A 21409-nucleotide genomic window follows, 5' to 3' on the forward strand; every position below is an offset into this window, starting at 1 on the left:
TTAGATGTGGCCAACTGCTTGTGAATGGAGCGCACGTTCCGCATGGTGAGTGAGGCCACTGATGCGTGGAGCAGTCTCTGGCAGGGTTGCTCTGCTGCCCAACGACAGAGCCTGCGGCCTCACAGTACTGGGCTCATCACTTTCACTGGTCCCTCAACTTCAGAAGGGCCACAGCATGGCCAGAGGCAAACCAGGAGAAACACAGCAGCAAATGCTCCTAAAAACCTTTCGAGTTAAAGCAATTTTAAATGGTATCTGGCTTAACCCACATTTCTCCATCTAGTTTTGGTTTCCTCCTCTCCAGTACACCGACAGTGAGAAACAGAAATCTACCTACAATGCTAGGGAGGGCAATGGACTTAAAAATAAACTGCAAAGGCTTAGAAAACAATGAGACACACTTCCTGTTTAGAAATTGGGATATGCCACGGTCACAATACCAAGCGAGGAACACACACAGCGGCAAAGCCCGCTCTATGATGGGCTTCTGTAGGGGAAGGGGGGTGCGGAGAGCATAAGGTGGAAGGACTGGGGTCCCAGGGCTGACTACTGCTGAATTCACCTCCAAGAGCCCATTTTCTCATCTGCAAAATGGGGCTTATAGCAGCAACCTCTCTAAGCTGCTGTGGGCATTAAATAAGATCACGTACGTTAAATGATCAGAGACTGGGCTGGGATGTGGGGGCTGCACTTTAGTCATACAGGTAGGTGGACTTGGAAGGTACTCACAACATGCTTTCCTAACAAAAACAATACAGGGACGTTTGTTGAAAGAATGAATGAAAGATGAGAGAAACTTTTAATTGGAATTTAATGTCCATTCCAACACTGACCCTAAAATCTCTCTAGCTTATTTTACACTTTTAGCTGGGCAAAAAATACCCATTGTGATACACAGGATTTCTAATAAAGTGATCACGTGCACACAGCCCTGGTTTAGGGGGATGACGATGACAAATAACTTGCAAAGCACGTTTTAAAGTATTCCATGACCTTATTCTCCCTGTGCCTCTACTACCAGCTCTTAGTCATTAGTTATTTGCTTATTAGTTATTAGTTATTAGTTATTAGTGAGTCAGTTTCTGTGCTAAGTGCTTTACCTACTGTGACGGAGGTTATTCACCCCATTTTACATGAGAAAACCAAGACTTACAGGAGTAAGTAATGTCCAAAGTTCTCACAGCTAGCAAGTGGAAAATCTAGCACTCAGACGTAGGCCCATCTAGTGCAAAAGCCACTGTCAAAAAACAAGTGTCACCATCCTATTATACAGATAAGGTAACACACTAAGAGAAGTTTGGTGACCTTGCTCCAAATTACCTGTTCTAAAAAGGGGGAGAATCTGAACCCAAATCTGTGTCTGCTCATTCCTGCATGTCTATCTTCCAATCTGATTAGCAACTGGGAATGAGGACTAGTCAGTCTGTCTCCATTGAATGCTTCCATCTACCAAGCATGACACTAAGTACTTTGTATATTTTATCATTAGTCTTCTTAAAACAACTACGTAGGTGCTCATAAAAAGATGCGTGAAAGGCCGATCACCAAAACACGGACAGTGATCTCAAGGTCGCGATTGTAATTTTATTACTCATAACGTAAGGTTTGATTTTTTTTATAAAATAAAGAACCTACAACTAAAAAGAAAACCCCTCAAAAAAAAAAGGGGAACCAACTACCAACCTTCACATATCATCCAGCTCTAATACATTTCTAATACATTCCTGTTCTGTGCAAAAACAGGAGCCAGAATTCTCAAACAACTTTAAGAATATTGAGAAGAGCCTCCAGAGTGCGAGAAGTCTGTTTACCTTTGTTCCTATGACCACCTGCCTGTCACCAGGTACGAAGAACGAGCAAAGCGCGTATTCACAGGTCATGGTGCGAATGCACTGTAGCGTGGCCCTGTGGGAAAGAAGGAATAAAGAACTCACACATTAAGAAACCTGCCTCCCCATCTTAGAGGTCAATGCGTACGTTCAATACACACCTAGCCACAGACTTTGGCTCAAACCTAATTATAGTCAAGAGAGAAAAAAATTACATGGCACCTAACTTTATTTTTTGTGTAGGGGCCTCCTAATCCTAAAGAACAGAGATTATGTAACAGCAGGGCATAAAAAAGCATGTGCTGGGCTCAACGGAGCCCGATGTGCCACCATAAAGACGTGAGCCCAGAGGATTATAGGCTGAATTAGCATATTAATATCTCTGCAAGTAAAGTTCATTTTACTGGACCATAAGCATTCATCCATTCAACAGATAAACATCAAATGCCCACTTCAATCAACAACTTACTGAATGCCAAATGCTATTCTAGGTGCTGGCAATATAACAGTGTGTTGAACAGAAAAGAGGTCCTGAACCTCATAAACCCGAACATTCTTTAGGAACGAGGCAGCCACATGCTGGCCTATCCAGTGCTGGCAGGTGTCCCGGAGAAACCATGCTGGTCAGAAGGGAGGAGGAGGGCGTCCTGGTCGAGGGCAGGACTGTCATTTGGTGAGAAGACAGGGAGAAAGCCTGTATATAATGGGGAAGATGGTTCCAGGCACAAAGACCAGGAGCACAACCGCCACCACAGGGGCACGTTCTTGCTGCGTTTAGGGGATGACAACAGGCCAGCAAGCTCTAGGGCAGCAGAACGGGAGTGGAGTCAGAGGGGAGGTTTGTGAGCACTCTGGTGGCTGTGTGGAGAGACCGCAGAGGGTGAGGCACACGGCAGGGAGACCCGTCAGGAAGCTATCGCGACAACCCCGGGGAGGAAGGACAGCGGATGGGGCTGGTGGTGGCCACACAGGTGATAACATGTGGTCAGATGCTGGCCATGTCCCGACAGTAGAGCTGACAGGACCCGCTAGTGAACGGGGCCGGGGATGGGGGAATGGCCCTGAGCAGGTGGGTAGGCTGTCAGAGAAACAGGATCACAAGCATGGTTTGGGACATAAAACCTTGACATGCCCAATTAGACATCCATCTTACTTAAATGTAAGGGTCTGCTGTTCAGGGAGAGGCTAAAGCTAGAGAAACATTTATGCATGGTGAGTACAGAGAAAGCAGCGTAAAGTGACTGTACACCGAGAAAAGGTCCAAAGACTCTGCCCTGGAAGTAGTCAGACACTTGGAGGTCAGAAAGGTAAGAAGGACCCGGCACAGACAGAGGGAACAGCCAGCAGAGGAAGAGGAAGTAATGAGAGTCCAAGGAAGTTATCAATTCAAGGAGAGAGTGTCACATGAAGCTCTTGGGTCACGGGATTCAGAAACATGAAGATCAGTGATGAGGTGACAAGAGCTGCTGTGGCGAGACAGTGGGGAAAGGCCTAATGGAGAATGGAGACAGAATGGAGAAAAGAAACCAGAGGATGGGCTGGCTCTGGAGAGACTGAGCAGGAAACGGGGCATTACTTTTGAGACGGGAGATATTAGAGCATATCTGTAGGCTGAGGGGAACGATCCGGTAGAGCAGGCACGTTACAGGTGGAGGAGGAGGACCAGTGCTCGAGGGAGCAGAGGAAGAACCTCAGGTAAACGTCGTGGGGAATTCTGGTTAGGAGCGCCACCATGGTAACAGGAGGGAAGCCGGATTATGTGGGTGTAGATGCAGCCTAGTTGGCAGATATGCTGGGAGCATGTGAACGTTTTCTAGGATTCCGTTTTTTTAGTGAACTAGGAAGCAAGCTCACTAGCTTATAGGTGCTAGGGGTGTCTGGGGTTTGAGGAGACAAAAGGTATAGAATAGTCATCTAGGAAAGTCAGGAATGAGAAATTGCAGTCAAAACACTGGGCAGCACTAACAGCCTATTAGAACTGAAGGAACAGGCAGCACGTTTGTGCATTTTCCTCGAGCCAAGTACAGCGACAAGCTTCACACATGGAATAAGCTTGCATTTTTTGGGCACCAATTTAAAAAGGCAACTTTTCCCACTCTAAACTCCATACGCCTACAGTTAAAATACGTTCTGAGGGAACTGTAGGTAGGGCCTAAAGAGACTAACAACCAACCATCAAGAGTACTCAAGTCTGGGGGGCCTGGATGGCTCAGTCAGTTGAGTGTCCGACTCTTGATCTTGGCTCAGGTCACGATCTCATGGTTCGTAAGATCAAGCCCCATGTCAGGCTCTGTGCTGCTCTGTCTCTCTCTCAAAATACATAACTAAACTTAAAAACAAAAAAGCATACTTAAACCTAATTCACAGGGAAAATCACACGACTGGATAAAGCTATGGAGAGCACCAGTTCACAAACCTGTTCCATATCTTCACGGACTCCGCCGCCGCTGAAAGGATAGCAATGTTGTCTGAGCTGAAAGACAGAGTCCGCACATCGCTGCGATGACCCCCGAGGGTGATTCTGCTCGTCCTCACAGCCTGAGGAGCAGGTGCAGATGGGCTCAGCGAATAGGACTCCACCAAGTTGTTCTGCAGCAGGAAGACCGCCTTCAACTCTCCTTGAGGCGAGTGAATCAAGTCAAAGGATCTGCATGAGAAAATAATTCATAAATGTTCTAGCTACCATCTTCGCTCACAAGGTGAACGTTTTCTAGTAGAACGGCTTCACCGTGTCCTCAACCTAAGACATTTGAGCAACTGTAAAGAATTTTACAAAAAGTGCTCTGAGAATTGGACAGTCATTGAGCATAGGCTGTTAAGTCAAAGAAACCTGGGCTCAGATACTGAATCCGACATATAACTTGCTTTTGTGTGTATAATTTTTTAAGTGACCTTAAATCCTTTTGGAACATAGGGCACATGTTTTTCTTTCTAAATAGCAGCAGGAAAGAAGACTAAACAAATAGAAAAGGTTATTCTAATAAAACAAATATGAGATGATGAATAATTGGCCCATGGTGAGGGCAGGTATCCCATGATCACTGTCTCCAAATATATAATTCCTCTAGGCTGCTTACAAATAGCATGAAAAAGCTAATACAACTTTGTAGCACAATATTTCTACAATGCTACTTTCAAGTACTTCAGATACTTTATTTTTACTCACTTGATTTTGGCAGAAGTTTTGATATTAGTCACCCGTTGGATTTCATCTTGCAGAGTCATTTCAACATTGACTTCAAGGTCTTCCTCCTCCCCTTTGGAAGAATTTAATCTAGAGAGGGGGGAAAAAGACTATCATGCTACTACTTTTCTAGAAGAATCTTTGCAATTACTTGAGTCAAGTTCTGTGTGATCCTGGGAGTCACTTAACCACAGGATTACCGTGAGAATTAGACAACACAGTGTATGCAGAAGTGCTTTGTAAACTACAGTGTCATAAATACAAAGTTTTATTCCATTTAACAGGTACCCTCAATAAATGGATTCTGAAGGCAACGGCCCATAAAATTTCCTGGGCCAAGTCTTTGTAATTCAAACTATCCCAATGATATGTTTCTAGTAAACTTTCTTTACTTCAGAACTTTTTACAAGATCCACTAACCTGTACCTATCAATCTAACAATGTCAGATAAACCAGAGGTCTCAAAAAAATTTGCCAAGTCAGGTGTCTTTTCCTTTGAGCCTTGCTAAATTTCAACCATTGAAGAAACAGTTACTGTGGTTATTATAACAACCTATTCCAAGGTTATTTTGCCCCCAAATGTCATTGCTACAGTCTTTCTCCTCATGACCTCCACTGTTAGCATTATGCAACCCAGCTTCGTTCTGTATGGGCTGCTGTCACTGAAGACACCTGCCAGCCTGAGAACAAAATCATTTACAAGCTATTTTTACGAAATCTGTACAGCTTTTGTAGTTCTGTATGGCTCTGAGTTCAAGACTCAGGAATGTACTATGAAGTTGTACCATGGAGCAGAAATTTAAAATTTGGACTAACAGTGCTACACAAAATCTTCTCTAGCTTTTAACAGTAATCGCTAGCAGGGTAATCACTTCCTTAAAGAAGTTTTTCTATCAGGGCTATGTGGCCCACCCAAGATATTTTATTAGTAGTACATATTTTTAAAAAAACTAACTTTGCTTTCTTTCTAGCTTTTTTCATCTTCTTATCCATTTTCTTCTGAACTTCCGCTTTGGAAAGGATGCAGAACACTTCTAGCACAGAATCGGTTCCCTAGAAAGGTGAAAGTTGACGTGAGTCCAGGAAAGGCAATTTGTAATGTAGCTTTTTCTCACTAAGACCTAAACAAGAATGTTCCTTCAGGACTTACTGGTTGTATTAGCTGGGACAACTCCCTCTCTCTGGGATTGTTGGTTCGTGTGTAAAGTGGGAATACCTCTTCCTATCACAGCATTGCTCTCAAGACCAAAGAGGAAGCTAATGCCATTAAACTGCTTAGAAAGCACACACTAATGCTCGCTAACGATAAGGACCATCACAGTAACTATGACTGTGTTATGCTAATAGAAGCTAGGGATCCTAAGTCTACACAGCAGCACATACAGAACTGTTAACACGACTGGGGGAAACGCAGTCTCTGCACTGGATGTGAAACAAGCACGGTCTCTGAGAGGGAACAGCCCATCCCTATTGTTTTCTCTGACGACTGGTACTCACGTGGCAAGCTAGAATCCTGCCCGTCCTGTCTACGGCAAGGTTCACGACTCTGTCCCTGCCCTCCCGCATGATGGAACCAGCTTTTCTGCACGTAAGGATGCGCTACGGAAGAAGCAAAGGAGAAGGTGAAGGTTAAATGCAAGTTCTGTCAAACCTCTGAAAAGATACGATTCTAAGAAATGCGAGTGACAAAGGTATTTCCTGAAATGATGAGAACTGCAAATTTTTAAATTAAAAAATCTCCAATTCTCATTGTTCCCACGACTCAATTCAAATGAAGCTTAGAAACAAAAAGAAAAAAGAATTACGTCCTCAGGAGTTTCATCTGTCTCCAGGGTACCATCCCGAGGCTCAGGTGTATCCTGTATCCCAGGAGGAGACCCTCTGCTTTTCTTGAGCTCTGGTTCTTCTAGGTCATCCATCTGTTTTATAAAAATGGGAAAATAAAAGCTGAAATAATGTGTCTCAGCCCTAATGACTTAGAAACCTATCCTCATGGCCACCGGTAACTTCCATTTCGGGTTCTCTTTGATCAAACCTCTTCAATGGTAGGACGTTTATTCTAGAGTATTTTAAAAACTGACTATAGCAAATGCAAACAAAAGTGTTCACTATCCTATCTCCAATAACTTTCTGAAATATACAGACTATAGCTAATAAGTTATTAACTTAATCTAAAATTAAAAAAAAAAAAACGGTGACTGACTCTTCATTAACTTTAAAACCTTCTTAGGTGAAAGAACTACCACCATATTATGGAGGAAAGATTCAAGTCTGGAATCGAGAACGACAGAGGCAATAAAACCTACAGAGGTTATATGTTCTCCTTTAAAGAAGCAAAGATACAGCCTAGACTACTGCAGTAGAACCCACCAGAACAGCTACTGAACACAACACTCCACATCTAACTCCAGCTAAATCTGAGGTCCATAAACTTTTTTCCACACAAAATCTTTAGGGATCTGAGAAAGTAACAGATCTTCTCAGAATATATTTTTATAAACACATGGAAATTTTACACAGATTTTTGTCCGAGGGGAAAGGGCCACACATATTCTTAAGTCCACCCACGGACACCCAAAGGTCCAGGAATTTTGTGCTAAGAGTTCCACAAAGTAAAAGATTAGCATTACCAGAAGGTGTAACTTAAAATTATCTTTCTTCAAGCTCAAATGAATTAGGGCAATGGCACTAATAATGAAGAAAAAAAATATCTGTTTAGGAGTTGGAAGTTATCAGTGATAGAATTCCTTCTAGTACAATGAGAAGAACTCAATGATTACATCTGATTCTAAATTCGATGAGCCCATGACACTGCTAAAACACAGCACCGCCCATAATCAGAAAAGCAATTACCTCCTGTAGGTAGGCTATGTCCCACGCCCTCAGTTCACTGTCGGAAGACCCAGTGATGAGTCGCTTTTCTTCTGACACGAGAACCAACCCCCACACCTACAGGGTATAAAAAGATCAAACAGGATTTTTAAGACATTCCAGGATATATGATGTGGCATTCCAAAAGTCTAAGTATACTATCTGTAGCGAAATCCCTTTGGAATTTACAAAGCTAATATTAAGGTAATCTTTTCAAAATACTGAAAGAAATTCTCACCTTTGGAAAGAAAAAGTGGTCTGTGGTAGAACCGTTGTTCATGCAGTAACTAGAAGTTTCTCTGTAATTTCCTACCCTTAAATTTACATAATGGCTGTTCAGCACAAATCGATCTAACTAGAATCCACTCAAAGGACGATTTTAAGTCTGGTACTTCTTTGTTTCAGTAGTGCCTTGCAAATAAAAGGTACCCCCACTGATGTCTACTGTATAATTTTCAGCCTCAAACATCTAAGAACAATATTGTTGCGAGTCAACAAAGAATCTAATTTGCTTTTCATCATCATTAATTCCAGGTATGTTTTTGAAAGCCTGGTAAGAACAAAACATGGAGGAGGATACAACGATCTAAAATACTCCCTGCTCTTCACTGAAAATATGTATGTTCAGGTGACTCTTAAAATGGCCACGTTTGCTGTTTACGTGTCACCGGACCAGGCACTGTACAGTGTCATTAAACTCCCCTACAATCATAAAGGTGGACACATTACTTCGAAGCAATGAAACTCCTATTCGTGGGTTAAAAACCTATCCAAGGCCAATCTTTACTAAATCCCGAAGCAGCTGTATCTGCTCCCACGGCCGGCACTTCCTCCACCGCACCAACCTCTCTGTCTCTCGGGACAGCATGCAAGGATTACTGGGAGCAGTAAAAACAAAGCAGGAGAGAACACCATCTTTTCTTTCTGCCTTGCCATTCTTTCCCTGGGCCCGTGACCCTACATGTACCTCGGTTCGGTGGCCAACCATCGTTTTAAAGCAGTGCTGGGTGTCAAGGTCCCACCATTTCACCAGGGTATCTTTCCCACTAAAAAAAGAAACGAGAAAAATTTTATGAGGAAAATCAGTAAACAGGACATCAAGGACTCATTTGTTGCCTTCAAAAAAATACACACAGCAACATGTCTAATGCTACTCCTCCTCTTTTTTTTTTTTTAGTTTTTTTTAATGTTTATTTATTTTTGAGACAGAGACAGAGCATGAACAGGGGAGGGTCAGAGAGAGGGAGACACAGAATCCGAAGCAGGCTTCAGGCTCTGAGCTATTAGCACAGAGCCTGACATGGGGCATGAACCCACGGACCATGAGATCATGACCTGAGCCAAGGTTGGATGCTCAACCCACTGAGCCACCCAGGTGCCCCTACTCCTTTTTTTGAGGAAAAAAATCTAACTCCATGTGGCTATTAGGTACAAAATACCACGTTGCACCTGCGAACACAAAAATAACCTTGAATTCAGAGTGATGAGGCACATATCACCTGTGTGATGGACCTGTGGCCCACCATTTCGAGCATGGCAGCATTAACCTTTTCCTTCTGTCAGCTGTCTGACACAGAAATACCTCGGATCTCTTCTGCTCCCCCATCTCCCGCTTCCAGCTGGTCTCTATGCCGCCTCTGTGAGGCCTTCACTCCTTCGAATTCATTTCTGTACACAAGCCTGAATTTCAGTTCTACTGCCTGAATTATTTTCATAGCTTTTCATCTGATCTCTTTGTCCGTTCCCGTTCCTTCATTACATCCAATAAACTACTATCAGATAATCACAACTTTTTGAACTTACACTAGCTCCAGGTTCTCTATAGAATCAAAATCAAATTCTTCAGCACCATTTTCAAAACCTCTCGTTAATTGGCTTCTGAGTCTCCCTGCCAACGAGCTCTACTCCTCCTGCCTCAAACACCTCTTCCCTGCTTCTTCACTAATATAAATCCAAAATAATTCTCCTTCAAGACCAAACTGGAAAAAAACCAAAAGACAAAAAACCCAATTTATGAAGTCTTTCGTATAAAATCCCACCTCACTGTGTTATTTCCTTTTTTCTTTTTTAACAGTTGACCCCTGTACAATGAGGGGGCTAGGGGGCACCAGCTCCCTCACCCCAGTGGAGTCAAAAATCAACATACAACTTTGACTCCCCCAAAACACTACTTACATACAGCCTACTGTTGACCAATAACATAAACAGCTGCTTAACACTTACGTTGTATGTAATATGCATTCTCACAACAAGGCTAGAGAAAAGAAAATATTAAGAAATCATAAGAGAAAACACATTTACAGTACTCTATTTATTGGAAACAACACACGGATAAGTGGACCGGCCCAATTCAAATCTGTTGTTCAAGGGTCAACTGTTCACTGAGCTATAAAGGGTACAATTCTAGTGGAACCTTAGTCGTTCTCTCATAGAACTTGTGTTATCTAACAAGATACACCAATGTGCCATCCCACAGGAACTAACCCACCAACGGTATGCCATTCAGTGCTCCTTCACAACTGCTTCTGAGTCATTACTAAAGTTCTTCTAGTTACTGCTGGCAAACCTTAGGATCCCAAACTTCCCTGGGTGGCCATTCCTCAGGACCAATAATTATTATAGAAGGTTGAGCCATACGAAATGGCGGATATCATGTTTGACCTACACAAACGGAAATTTCAAATGGCTCAACCTAAGAGATGTTCAGAAGGGTTACGTATAGAGCACGTCTGTTCTCAAAAGGCAGGCAGGAATTCAAGCACTTGGTATTTACACCAGCCCACTGCTCCACATTCTGCTTTCCTGACTTTCTAGGGATCTAGAAAGCAGACAGCTCAGTCTATGAAAGGCATGTCAAGGTTTAAGGAACACGGAAAAGCTAATGCCAGGGGATAACAATAACAAATCAGAAAAGATACTTTAAAAATGCTAGAAACAACTCTGGATAGGTTCTATGATACCACTGGGGAAAAGAGGGAAGGACAGAGGAATGCAGAGGGCAAAGGAGGAAGCGAGCACATGAGCCTGAGGAGAGTGCAGAGAAATGAGGAAGGAATGAGGCACATTTCCTCTTTGAAACCCTCTCTGATGCATTCACATAGGAAAGAACTGGAAACGAAACTGTTATTTCTTTACCTAGTAACTAGTAGATTCTTTTCTCGTAGAAACAATGCTTGTGTCACGGCGTCCTTGTGCCCCTTCAGACGGTAGAGGCCACTTTCATTGATCACATCCCATACGATAGTATCTGTGTCCTAAAGGGATCAGATAATACAGAAGAATTTTCTTTACCACAGTGCCTTGAGAAACAATAGGATGTAGTATTTTTACTGCAAAGGTGATATAACAGAAAACTGTAGAAAATCTGGAAATGCATACAAAAAAGTACAGAGGGAATAAACACCAGTTAATTCCACCACCCAGATGTAACCACTGTTGCAGGTATGCTGTTTTATAATGTTCCACTCCAACATCCAGGTTATTTTTAGAAAACTGGGATCATGTTATTGGTAACATTTTATAACCCCCCCCAACTTTTTTCACTTAAAATATTTCCATTTTTCCACATCCCTCCAGACTGTTCTCGTTTTCAATGATCATATAATAATCAATCCTAAGGATATACCATAACCCATTTAAAATTTTTTGTTTTAACTACTTAGGTAGTTCCCAAATTTCTATCATAAATATGTGGAAATGAACATTCTTGCACAGAAATCTTTGTATATACCTCAGATCAGAATACTAAAAAGGGAAATTCTTGGGTTAAAAGGTATTATTTTTCAAGTTTGCAATTCATCGCGACAAGGTGATCTCTTTAACTTGCACCAATCTGTAGGTCCACCAGGGATATGAATGACAAGGCCAGTTTTCCCATCCCTTTGGCTCTGGATATTATTAGCTTCTCAAAAACCACTGCCAACTTCAGAAGTTAAAAATGCTGTCTCAGTATTTATTGGATTTGCATTTCTGAATACTCACAAGAAATTCTGCACATGCTCTACAGTGATTGCTGGCCGTTTGTACCTCTCTTGAACTGCTAGGTCACGTCTTTCATCCTCCTTAGGGTCTTACCTTTGGCTCGTTTGTAAAGTTATTATGAGATGAACGCTATTAATCCTTCCTATACTGAAAATATTAAATACGTCCCCTTTTTCAATGTCTTTTAACTTTTTTTCCAGTTTCATTGAGAAATAACAATCATACATCACTGGATAAACTTGAGGTGCATGTACACCATGACAGCAACAGGTTCAGCTAACACCCATCTTCTCGTACAAATACAACAAAAAGCAAAGAAAATAAAAGGAAAAAAAATTTCTCCCTGTGAGAACTCAGGATTTACTCTCAATAAGTTTCCTATTTTTTTTTAATGTACAAATGCTTTAAATCTAAATATTCAAATCTATTGATCTTTTCCTTTGTAATTTCTTTCTTTACTGACATGCTTAAAGTCCCTTTCTACCTTAGTAGCAGATACTTACTTCTAGTGTATCTTCTAGTGTACTTAAAATATCACTCTTTACTATTTAAGTTTCTAATCTGTGACTCATTTTGCATATGGCATAAAGTAAAGCTTTAATTCAAAACTTCCCCCTACATACTGAGCCAATTGCCTATACTATTTTGTGAGTAATTCATCATTTTTATACACACCGGAAACATTATCTTTAAAACATACTAATTAGAAACATGAGAGTGGATTTGAGTCTGGGATTCCCATTTGGTTGCAATAATCTACCTATTTTTGAATTGATGCCAGATTAACACATTTTAAATTATGACTTCATAATGCATTTAGTATCTGAAACCTCCTAAAAAAATCTAACTCTGAAAAAAAACAAACAAACCTGAAGCCCTGTTTTATTATTCAACTTTCCCAAATTTCTGGTGTTTTTGATTCATTTGTTTTCCATTCATGCTTTAAATAATTTGGTCATGTTCTCAAAAAACAACAAAAACTTGTGAGCTATTTATTTAAATTGTTTTATCTATATAAGTGAACTGGAAAAAAGTAGCATCTTTGTCTTCCCATTCAACATGGTTTGTATCTCTATTCAAGTCTTCTGTTACATTCTTCAGTATGGTTTCATAGTATTTTTCTGTTATTTAACCTACTGTTGTCAATGCAATCTTTTTTTCTTTAATTTTTTTTTTTTAACATTTATTCATTTTTGAAAGGCAGAGAGAGACAGAGCGCGATGGGGGAGGGGCAGAGAGAGAGGGAGACACAGAAACAGAAGCAGGCTCCCGGCTCCGAGCTGTCAGCACAGAGCCCGATGCGGGGCTTGAACTCACGGACCGCGAGATCACGACCTGAGCCGAAGTCGGCCGCTTAACTGACTGAGCCACCCAGGTGCCCCTGTCAATGCAATCTTTTATATTGCATCTTCTAAACTGAAGACTGTGGACTTTATTGGACTTAATGGCAAAGAATGACCACTGTGTCTCTCCTTGACTCATCTGTTTTTCCCCTAGTGTACTGTTTTAAGTAGCACTTCCACAATGATGTTATATAATAGTTATCTGGGGCACCCTCATCTTGCTCCTATATTTAACAGGCTTTTGGGGCGCCTGGGTGTCTCAGTCGGTTAAGCATCCGACTTTGGCTCAGGTCATGATCTCACGGTTTATGAGTTCCAGCCCCACGTCGGGCTCTGTGCTGACAGCTCAGAGCCTGGAGCCTACTTCGAATTCTGTGTCTCTCTCTCTCTCGCTGCCCCTCCCCCATTCACACTCTGTCCTGTCTCTCTCTCTCTCTCTCTCAAAAATAAACATTAAAAAGATTAAAAACAACACCAAAAACACCAACAGGCTTTTATCAGAGAACGTGATAGGAAATAAAATGAACCACCCAATTCATACTCATCCTTCTCTCTTTATTTCTACCATCTATACTGTTCTATACACCAAAAACCCACTGTTTCACCCATCAGTTTTTGTGAACAACCAGCTTCAACATAAGCCTTATAGTCCTTTACTAAGTCAAAATCTGGGCACCTGATTCAAAGTCTCACCTTGGACCCAGAAGCCAGTCTCCCTCCTAGCTGATCATACTTCAGGGAAGTGATGGCTGCCTTGTGTCCATTGAAGGTCACATTTCCTTCCCCACTCAGGAGACTGAAGATTCGGATAGACCCATCCTCATAACCAACAGCTAAGTGCAGCCCATCTGGGGAGGGACACAAGCAAGTGACTTCTTGTTTAAGTCCCTGAAGGATGAGGATCTGCAATTGTAAGAATCATAAACGATGTACAGGAGTTAAACACGTCATCAAAGGAAAAGTGTGGGAATAATCAGGGACAATAAAATTAGAACGTCAATAATTCCAGATCACTCTTATGAATGATAATAAAATTCTACAATTCATCTCAAGTTCTTTAATAGAGGAATTATTACTTGTGCTGGGCAATGAAACACTCAAGAAAGGGTAAAATTATATTCTCCAAAGCCCTACATTAGCATAATAATGTGCGAAAGTTTCCCAAGTGATAAATTACTAAATCCTTATCCTATGTTAACACCAAATGACTTTCCATATAGGGTTATTAAAACATCCTCGCTTTAACTGAGCCCCATCTTAAAGAAGTCAATCTGTGTGCCACTAGAGTGCTGTATGGTTTATCCCCAAGAAACTCTGGGTGGCAACAAGCATCAAAGTATTAACCTCTTGGGAGTCACATAGTAAGTGGACAAGATCAAAACGCCTCAATTTGGTTTGGCAGAAGTGGTAGGTTTAGGGAACTCAGTCACAAAGTATCAAAACCTAGTTTAACAACCTTGGGCCTCATCTGTATACATGAGAAAAAGACTTGATCAACATAGCTGAGTAATATTCCTTTTAAATGGCTACTATTTTATAACTGGTTGCGAGGCCAAGTAGAAGAACTTGAAAAATAAAGAACTGGCAGAGAAAACCAAACATGTCAGGAATAATGACAACTACTTAACCTGGAAATACTACAAACAGATACCTAAGAGGTAAACTGCTGTTTGGTGTGGTTTTCAGAATTTAGTGCAGAAGAACACAATAGAACCTGTTACTTGCTACCTAGGCCCAAAGAAAGACTTCTCTTCCAGGGGCACACACATACAAAAATCTCCCACTTCTGCCTCCCCATCCTCAAATACGTATAAATCAGTTATCAACCTCATTGATTTCTGGCTTACCTTCTCTCCTTTCCTTAAGTCCCAGATGAACACATGTTCGCAGGCTGGTACTGCCACATAGCGTCCTTTTTCACCACGAAGCGTCACAAAGACAATATTACCTTTTTGGCTGCCAATAAGGCCAAAGACTGCACTGGCAACATAGCGGAGATACTGCTTCGTGAGCCCCATGTCGTAATGTCTGGTTCCACAAGTGAGGCAGCTGTGCACGCAAACAAAGAAAACTCAGTTCCTTGGGTGTCTGGGTTCTGTGAGGCCAGCAAACACCAACTGTTTATCGTGTGGTTAAAGCATGTAACTTGTGGCTTCTTCGCTTTTATTTACTCTGAATAAATCATTCACATAATACCTGGACATCTTCATTTTTTTATGTGCTGTTGACTCACGTGTAAGCCCTCATTCCTCAAGTTTCAAATTGGTCATCTCGTCGTGCCCACCTCACAAATAACCGACATATGGCCTCAAGGCAGCTCAACAATTCACTTCTGTTCATTCAACCGCCATCAAAGTTTTTACACTGAGATGGACAGAGTCTGAATATATTTACAGTAAACAATTACTATAATCCTACTACCTGGAGAAGTGCTATTTTAGATACTAGATACTAGAGATATGATGTTGAGTAAAAGAAAATCCTTAACTTCATGGCACATTATCCTCTAGCATAGTGGTTCTCAAACTCAGGTACATATCCAAATCACGAGAGGTCTTATGAAAACAGATTGCTGAGAGCCACATTCACCTTACCTCCCAGGGCCGATTTCTGTTTTTGTTTTTAATTTTTTAACGTTTATTTATTTTTGAGAAACAAAGACACAGAGAGAGCAGGGGACGGACGGAGGGAAACACAGAATCCAAAGCAGGCTCCAGGCTCTGAGCTGTCAGCAGAGAGCCCAACGTGGGGCTCAAACCCATGAACCGTGAGACCACGTCCCGAGCCAAAGTTGGATGCCCAACCGACTGAGCCACCCAGGTGCCCCTGAAACACTGGTTATTGACAAAAGATACAAGTGAAGAAGATAAGTCAAGCTTCTCTGGTCTTGATACAAAGTGAAAAGTGCCCCAAACATCTATGCATCTTAAAAAATACAACACCAAACAGAAACTACACCCTTTTTCTGGGAGCTGCGTTTTGTTGCTGGTTTCTACATTTGGTTTAACTCTACAGAAACTATTTCTGATTACACTCTCCTTCAGCCTACCTTAACAGAAAAATAATCAATGCCAGCTCTCTTTAATATTTTCTTTTAGTAATCACTTAGCGGCCTCATTTTTCCTCACCTAAGAACCAACAAAAGCCAGTTAAAAATCAAGAAAAGAATTATTAACAATGTGATAATGCTGTTAGCCCATGCCATTTGATCAATTCTTCCCCAATTCCTCTTATTTCTCCAGCCCCTTAACTAGAATTGGTCCTCTTGGTAGTCTTTGGCCATCTACCAATTCTTTCCACAGTATTTTCCTTGGAGACTTCATATAGGATGCCTGGGCCCAGGGACACCTATATCTCTATTCCTGTCCATATATGTGAATACAAATAACAGAGTTCCAAAAACTTATGAAATATTCCCATTCAAAGACCTTGCAGCATCTCCTTGAACATATGTAAAACCAAACCTACCTTGCTTCCTGAACCCCTCATTTGTTCCTTTTTCTAAGACACACAACCCTCCCAGCCATTCAGGCTCAAAACCTTGTAGCAACCTTTGGCTCATTAATAAAAAAATATTATTATAGCAGCCAAGACTTAAAGGGCACTTATAAATAGAGATGTATTAAATGAATACACCTGAGTAAACATATGTGGTTGTTTAATGACAAATAACAATTGAGTGAATTAAGAGGGTTAATACATGTAAGGCATTTAGAAAAGCATCTAAAGTATTGTAAATATACCTATAAAAAATTCTTCACAATAACCTTCAAAGTCGGTACTATTCTTACCCCCATTTTACAGACAAGGAAACTAAGCAAAGGGATGTAAGATACTTTCTGTTCTAGCGCTTTGCCACTGGGTTCCTATCAGGTTAGTTGGTTTCCTTCCTTGTCCTGCTTTCTTCACCTTTCCTTCCTTGTCTTGCTTTCTTCACGTTGTTCCTCTCACCTAGAAAAACGTGCATTGTCCATGACCTATTTTTTTTAACCGGTGTTATTCTCTGAGGCCCACTTCCTCTGAGGCTAGACCAATCCTCGCAGCCTTTTCAATTGCCTCCGTATTCAAACTACCTTCCATACAACTTGGCACTGGTCATTTGTGTTTCACGTGCACAGATCTCGACGCCTTTTAGAGAGAGGTCATGACCTAACCTTCCCCCGCACCCCTACCATCCCTGTTTCCAGGTATAGCCGCAGATCCCCAAAATACGTTGCTGCTATGATGCACTGAAGGGCTGGGACGTTGCGACAGACTTGTCAGACGTCCCTAACCCAAGTCTTCAGTCAGGACAGAGCGAGGGGGCTCCGCACAAGGATCATGCTGCCCGAGCATCCTCTGGAGAGCCGCTGGACTCGCGGCACCTCTACTACCGCAGGCGCCAGCCCCGGGCGATTGCAGGTGGCCTCCGGGGACGTCGGTAGGTTCGCAGTCGCTCAGGGTCCCCTCCACCCTAGCAACCGGCCGCAAACGCCCCCGCCTCATCTGGGGCTGGTGCCCCGAAGGCCTCAGCCAGGACCGCGAGAAACGGGGTTGGAACGCCTGGCCCCCACCTTACCCACCTGGGCCTCCACGAGGATCCGGGCCGCTTGGACCCGCCCACAGTACCCGCCCCTTCCGGGTCCGCTCCGCGACCCACTTCCGCCCGGCATTCCTTTTGCCTTCGAGGAGGAAATGACGTACGTGTGGGCTGTGGTTGGTGAGGGCCGGCCGGTAGCGGAAGCCGTGTTCGCCACTCAAAGCTCTTCCAGCTGGTCACTCCAGCCTCCTGGGACTTTGCCTCACCTGATCGCCGAGCTCCTAGCCGGGGGTGTCTGGGGATGCCGCTCGGCCGCTTTCTGCGAGGAGCTTAACCCGCCCCGCTGCCGCCCGGATGGGACCGCCGGAGTGCGGTGAGAGGCGGGACCTAGACCCGGGCCGGGGGGGAAAGCGGGGCGGAGCGGGCGGGGGGCGCGGCTGGAGGCGCTCGGACTCGGCCCCGGCTGGGGGTGCGGACGGAGAGGGTTAGTGCTGTCCTCCCTCTGGGAGAATGAGCCTGCCACTTCTTCCCCAGCGGTTGGTCGGGCTCTTCTGGCCCGCAGCACTGTCGGGGACGACTTATCGGCAAGAAGACAGGGTAGGCAGACCTGGGTACCAGGGTCAGTGGTGCTGCAGTCACTGGGGAGGCACGCGCCCTGGATGCAGGTGAGATAGGGCGGCTGGGACCCCTGCAGGTTACAGCCCCACGGTCAAGTGTATGTTGCCGCGCGTGTGGACGGGGCGTTCCACAAACCGAGAGCAGGTCGAGTCAGGGCTGGATAGGCGCCGAGCCCAGGATGCTGAGTTGTCTGGATCCCCGCAGTCCCTGGAGTGACATTGGTCTGGCTTTGTGTTTCCGCTCCCTGGCCGCTTGAGGGGGAAGTGACCAGTGCTGACTCCTCCTTGCGTGGTAATCGAGGTTTAGGTACTCTGTCACCAAGTGGAAATTAGGCTTTCTGTCTTGCAGCTCTGTCCGCTTCTATTCTTGGGCTGCACAGAAATGTTCAGAAATGAGTTCTGATGTGTGTAGTTGTGGAAAATTAAAGCTAACAAAAAGCTCTACGATGGAAATAAGCCTTTGCCTTTGCTTATTTAACAAGATGTCTGCAGTCAACCTAGAAATGAGACATTTATCTAAATTATCTGATTATCTTCAGACGTTTCTGGAGTTCTTAACACATGTGCAGCTGCTCTTCCATATTCAAGAAAATTGCAATAGTAGCGATTGAGACTATAGATAGATGTAGCACTGTAGGTGTTTTGAAACAAGATTACCGTGGCTTGGATGAATGAGAAAGGAGGAAATTGTGGCAACAAACTATTATTTCAGTAAATGTTATGGGGAAGGGAGCATTTAGGTGGGTGTGTATAGTTAAAATCTCCTATAGGTGATATGCATTATATAATTAGAAAAAATGTGTGCTTCAGTAGAAAACTGCATAATCTGGATTCTATCTAGAAAGCTATTCCAAGAAAGTTATTTTACAACTCTGTGAACTCTAGATAACTAATGTCAATACTGTATAATTTTTGTCTATAGACATGTAGATTTTGTCCTCTTAAAGATTCAGTGGAAGTTGCCTTCCTGTACGTTCAATATTCCTGATCAATATGTTCAATTTTGGAATTCCCTTCAATCTACCACCTGCCTGGTTTGCTTTTGAGTTAAATAAAATGTTGGATACCTACTTATTTTTATATTTGAATGAGTCATGATTTTACTTAAAATTTCTCTTAATATTATGAAATATGCGGAGGGACAATCACAAATGGAAAAAATAATTTTAATAAAAGTTGGGGTAAGAGCAGCTGTGATTGAGTGCCAAGATAATGCATTTCATACAGTATTTAAAGAGAATAACCCTAATTTCTCATTTAAGTTTCACATTGTCCAATTTGTATTAATTGTATTAATACTAATAATTAAAACTTAGTAAAGTATTTTTAAAAATTTTTTAATGTTCATTTATTTTTGAGAGAGAGAGACCCAGAGTGTAAGTGGGCAAGACCAGAGAGAGGGAGGGAGACGCAGAAACTGAAGCAGCCTCCAGGCTCCCAGCTGTCAGTACAGACACGAATGTGGGGCTCAAACTCACAAACCATTATATCATGACCTGAGCCAAGTCTGACGCTTAACCGACTGAGTCTTCCAGGCGCCCCTAGTTAAATGAAGTTCTTTTAATATGAAGGTGGTACTATGAACTCACCATTGGAGCATGTGCTTTTGGTGGTTTTGAATAATGTTAAATTTGACCTGGGCCATTGATACCACTTAGAAATATTTGTTAAACTGTATTTATTGTTGACATATCTTTATTGCCTTGGTTTGTTGTTCCACCTAAGTAACTTAAAAATAAAGTTATTTCTATTTGCATAGAATAATTCGTAAATATGATAGATTTGGTGTTGGGATGGAGGTACTCTAGTTGAATATCTAATGTGCCCTGAAGTTTTAAATATCGAAGTACAAGGCATAAGGAAGGGTAAATCTGTAATTTGTTTTGCTGTGTTTGCACAGTGAAAAGAGAGCTGGTGATTAATGGAGGTCAAAAGCATGGACCAGCTCTCTATGTACTTTTACCCAGGCCTGTCCAAACAATGTAAACATTAAAAAAAAAAAAAAACCAAGCAAACAGATTTAAAGTTCTTGTTTTTCTCTTTTAAATGATACCATTTTCTTTTTATCCAGACAAAAACCAGGTTATCTTGAGACCGTGATCTAGGCTATTCTGCCTGACCCTGCCTAGTCTTGAACAATAAAAATCTAATCCCTCTAGCCAATACAATTATTCATATAAAGCTTTATTTAGAGCACTTCTTAAACTGAAGGATTGCAGATTTTTTTAAAAACAAATGAGGACTTAACCTAAACATTGACAATATTTGGGGAAATAGACAAGCCATAGGGTAATGAGAATTGTTTATTCTCACTATGCATTTGAATCGTAAAGGATTTATCTTTAGGTCATCATTCATGAAGCTATTGAAGGTAACCTTAAGATAGTATAGCTAAGGAAATAGATATGATCTATTCTAGAATCTTCTGTTTGTCTCCTGTAGACTTTTTGATCCTGGGACATAGAAGTCTTGCCTCAGGAGCCTTTTAGACTAAGGTTTAGTGTTTACTTATGAACCTGCGTAAAGTACAGAACTGATTAACTGATATTCACTGGAAGGTCTTGCTCCTTAATGTTAACCAAAATTTGGCTTTAACTACATAGCGCTGTGTTGCCTTTCCCTCCTCCCTCACCTGAGCACTCTGTGTTTTGTCATTGGGATTCTTAATCAGAGTCTGGGAACCTTCTCAAATTTATTTGCAAATCTTTCCTTATATCAGCTCATGTACTCACATTTTGGGTGGTGAAAAGGTCTTGATCTTTTTATGTGATTCCCAAAAGGGTCTGTGACACGAAAAATGTTAAGAACCCATATTCCTTAAGTATCAAGGATCAAATTTTCCTGCCTAGCTTGGCTTTGCTGCTCCATTTGCTTTATTGCCAAGGTGTGTGTGTTGGAGAAAAGGGGAGATTTAAATCTCTTTTTGATGAGAAATACCAATTTCTGTTTAGAGATGGAGGTGAAAAAGAATTTATTCTTTGTTAAATGCTATGACACTTTCTATAGAATGCCATTCAACTTTGAGAGCTCTGAAGCATGTTTATTACTCATTTAGCACCCAATAT

The 21409-nt window shown here is 42.1% G+C and overlaps 2 protein-coding genes across 4 annotated transcripts in view; one reads left to right on the forward strand and one right to left on the reverse strand.

Moving 5' to 3' along the window:
* The window catches only part of WDR3 (WD repeat domain 3), a 31533-nt gene extending 13565 nt beyond the window's left edge, over positions 1–17968 (reverse strand). Inside the window, exons 1-12 of one of the 2 annotated variants that reach the window (XM_047082496.1) lie at positions 17892–17968; positions 15056–15257; positions 13902–14111; positions 11020–11138; positions 8852–8930; positions 7867–7962; positions 6819–6932; positions 6511–6612; positions 5969–6066; positions 4996–5103; positions 4246–4476; positions 1812–1905 (exon numbers count right to left, since the gene is read on the reverse strand). In XM_047082496.1, the coding sequence (XP_046938452.1) occupies positions 1812–1905; positions 4246–4476; positions 4996–5103; positions 5969–6066; positions 6511–6612; positions 6819–6932; positions 7867–7962; positions 8852–8930; positions 11020–11138; positions 13902–14111; positions 15056–15226 (1422 nt within the window). In that variant the 5' untranslated portion in view covers positions 15227–15257; positions 17892–17968. Of the gene's footprint in view, positions 1–1811; positions 1906–4245; positions 4477–4995; positions 5104–5968; positions 6067–6510; positions 6613–6818; positions 6933–7866; positions 7963–8851; positions 8931–11019; positions 11139–13901; positions 14112–15055; positions 15258–17770; positions 17795–17891 lie in introns of those variants that run through there. The other variant, XM_047082495.1, reaches the window with a different exon arrangement.
* Positions 17969–17999: 31 nt separating this feature from the next.
* GDAP2 (ganglioside induced differentiation associated protein 2) overlaps positions 18000–21409 on the forward strand; it is a 59726-nt gene continuing 56316 nt past the window's right edge. Inside the window, exon 1 of one of the 2 annotated variants that reach the window (XM_047082499.1) lies at positions 18000–18100. The gene's annotated coding sequence lies outside the window, so the exon portion shown is untranslated. The remainder of the gene's footprint in view (positions 18101–21409) is intronic. The other variant, XM_047082497.1, reaches the window with a different exon arrangement.

Source organism: Lynx rufus, unplaced genomic scaffold (assembly GCF_022079265.1).
Source record: "Lynx rufus isolate CCGP_SWC_20201006 ecotype Redwood Valley unplaced genomic scaffold, mLynRuf1.p SCAF_2, whole genome shotgun sequence".
Lineage (NCBI taxonomy): Eukaryota > Metazoa > Chordata > Mammalia > Carnivora > Felidae > Lynx > Lynx rufus.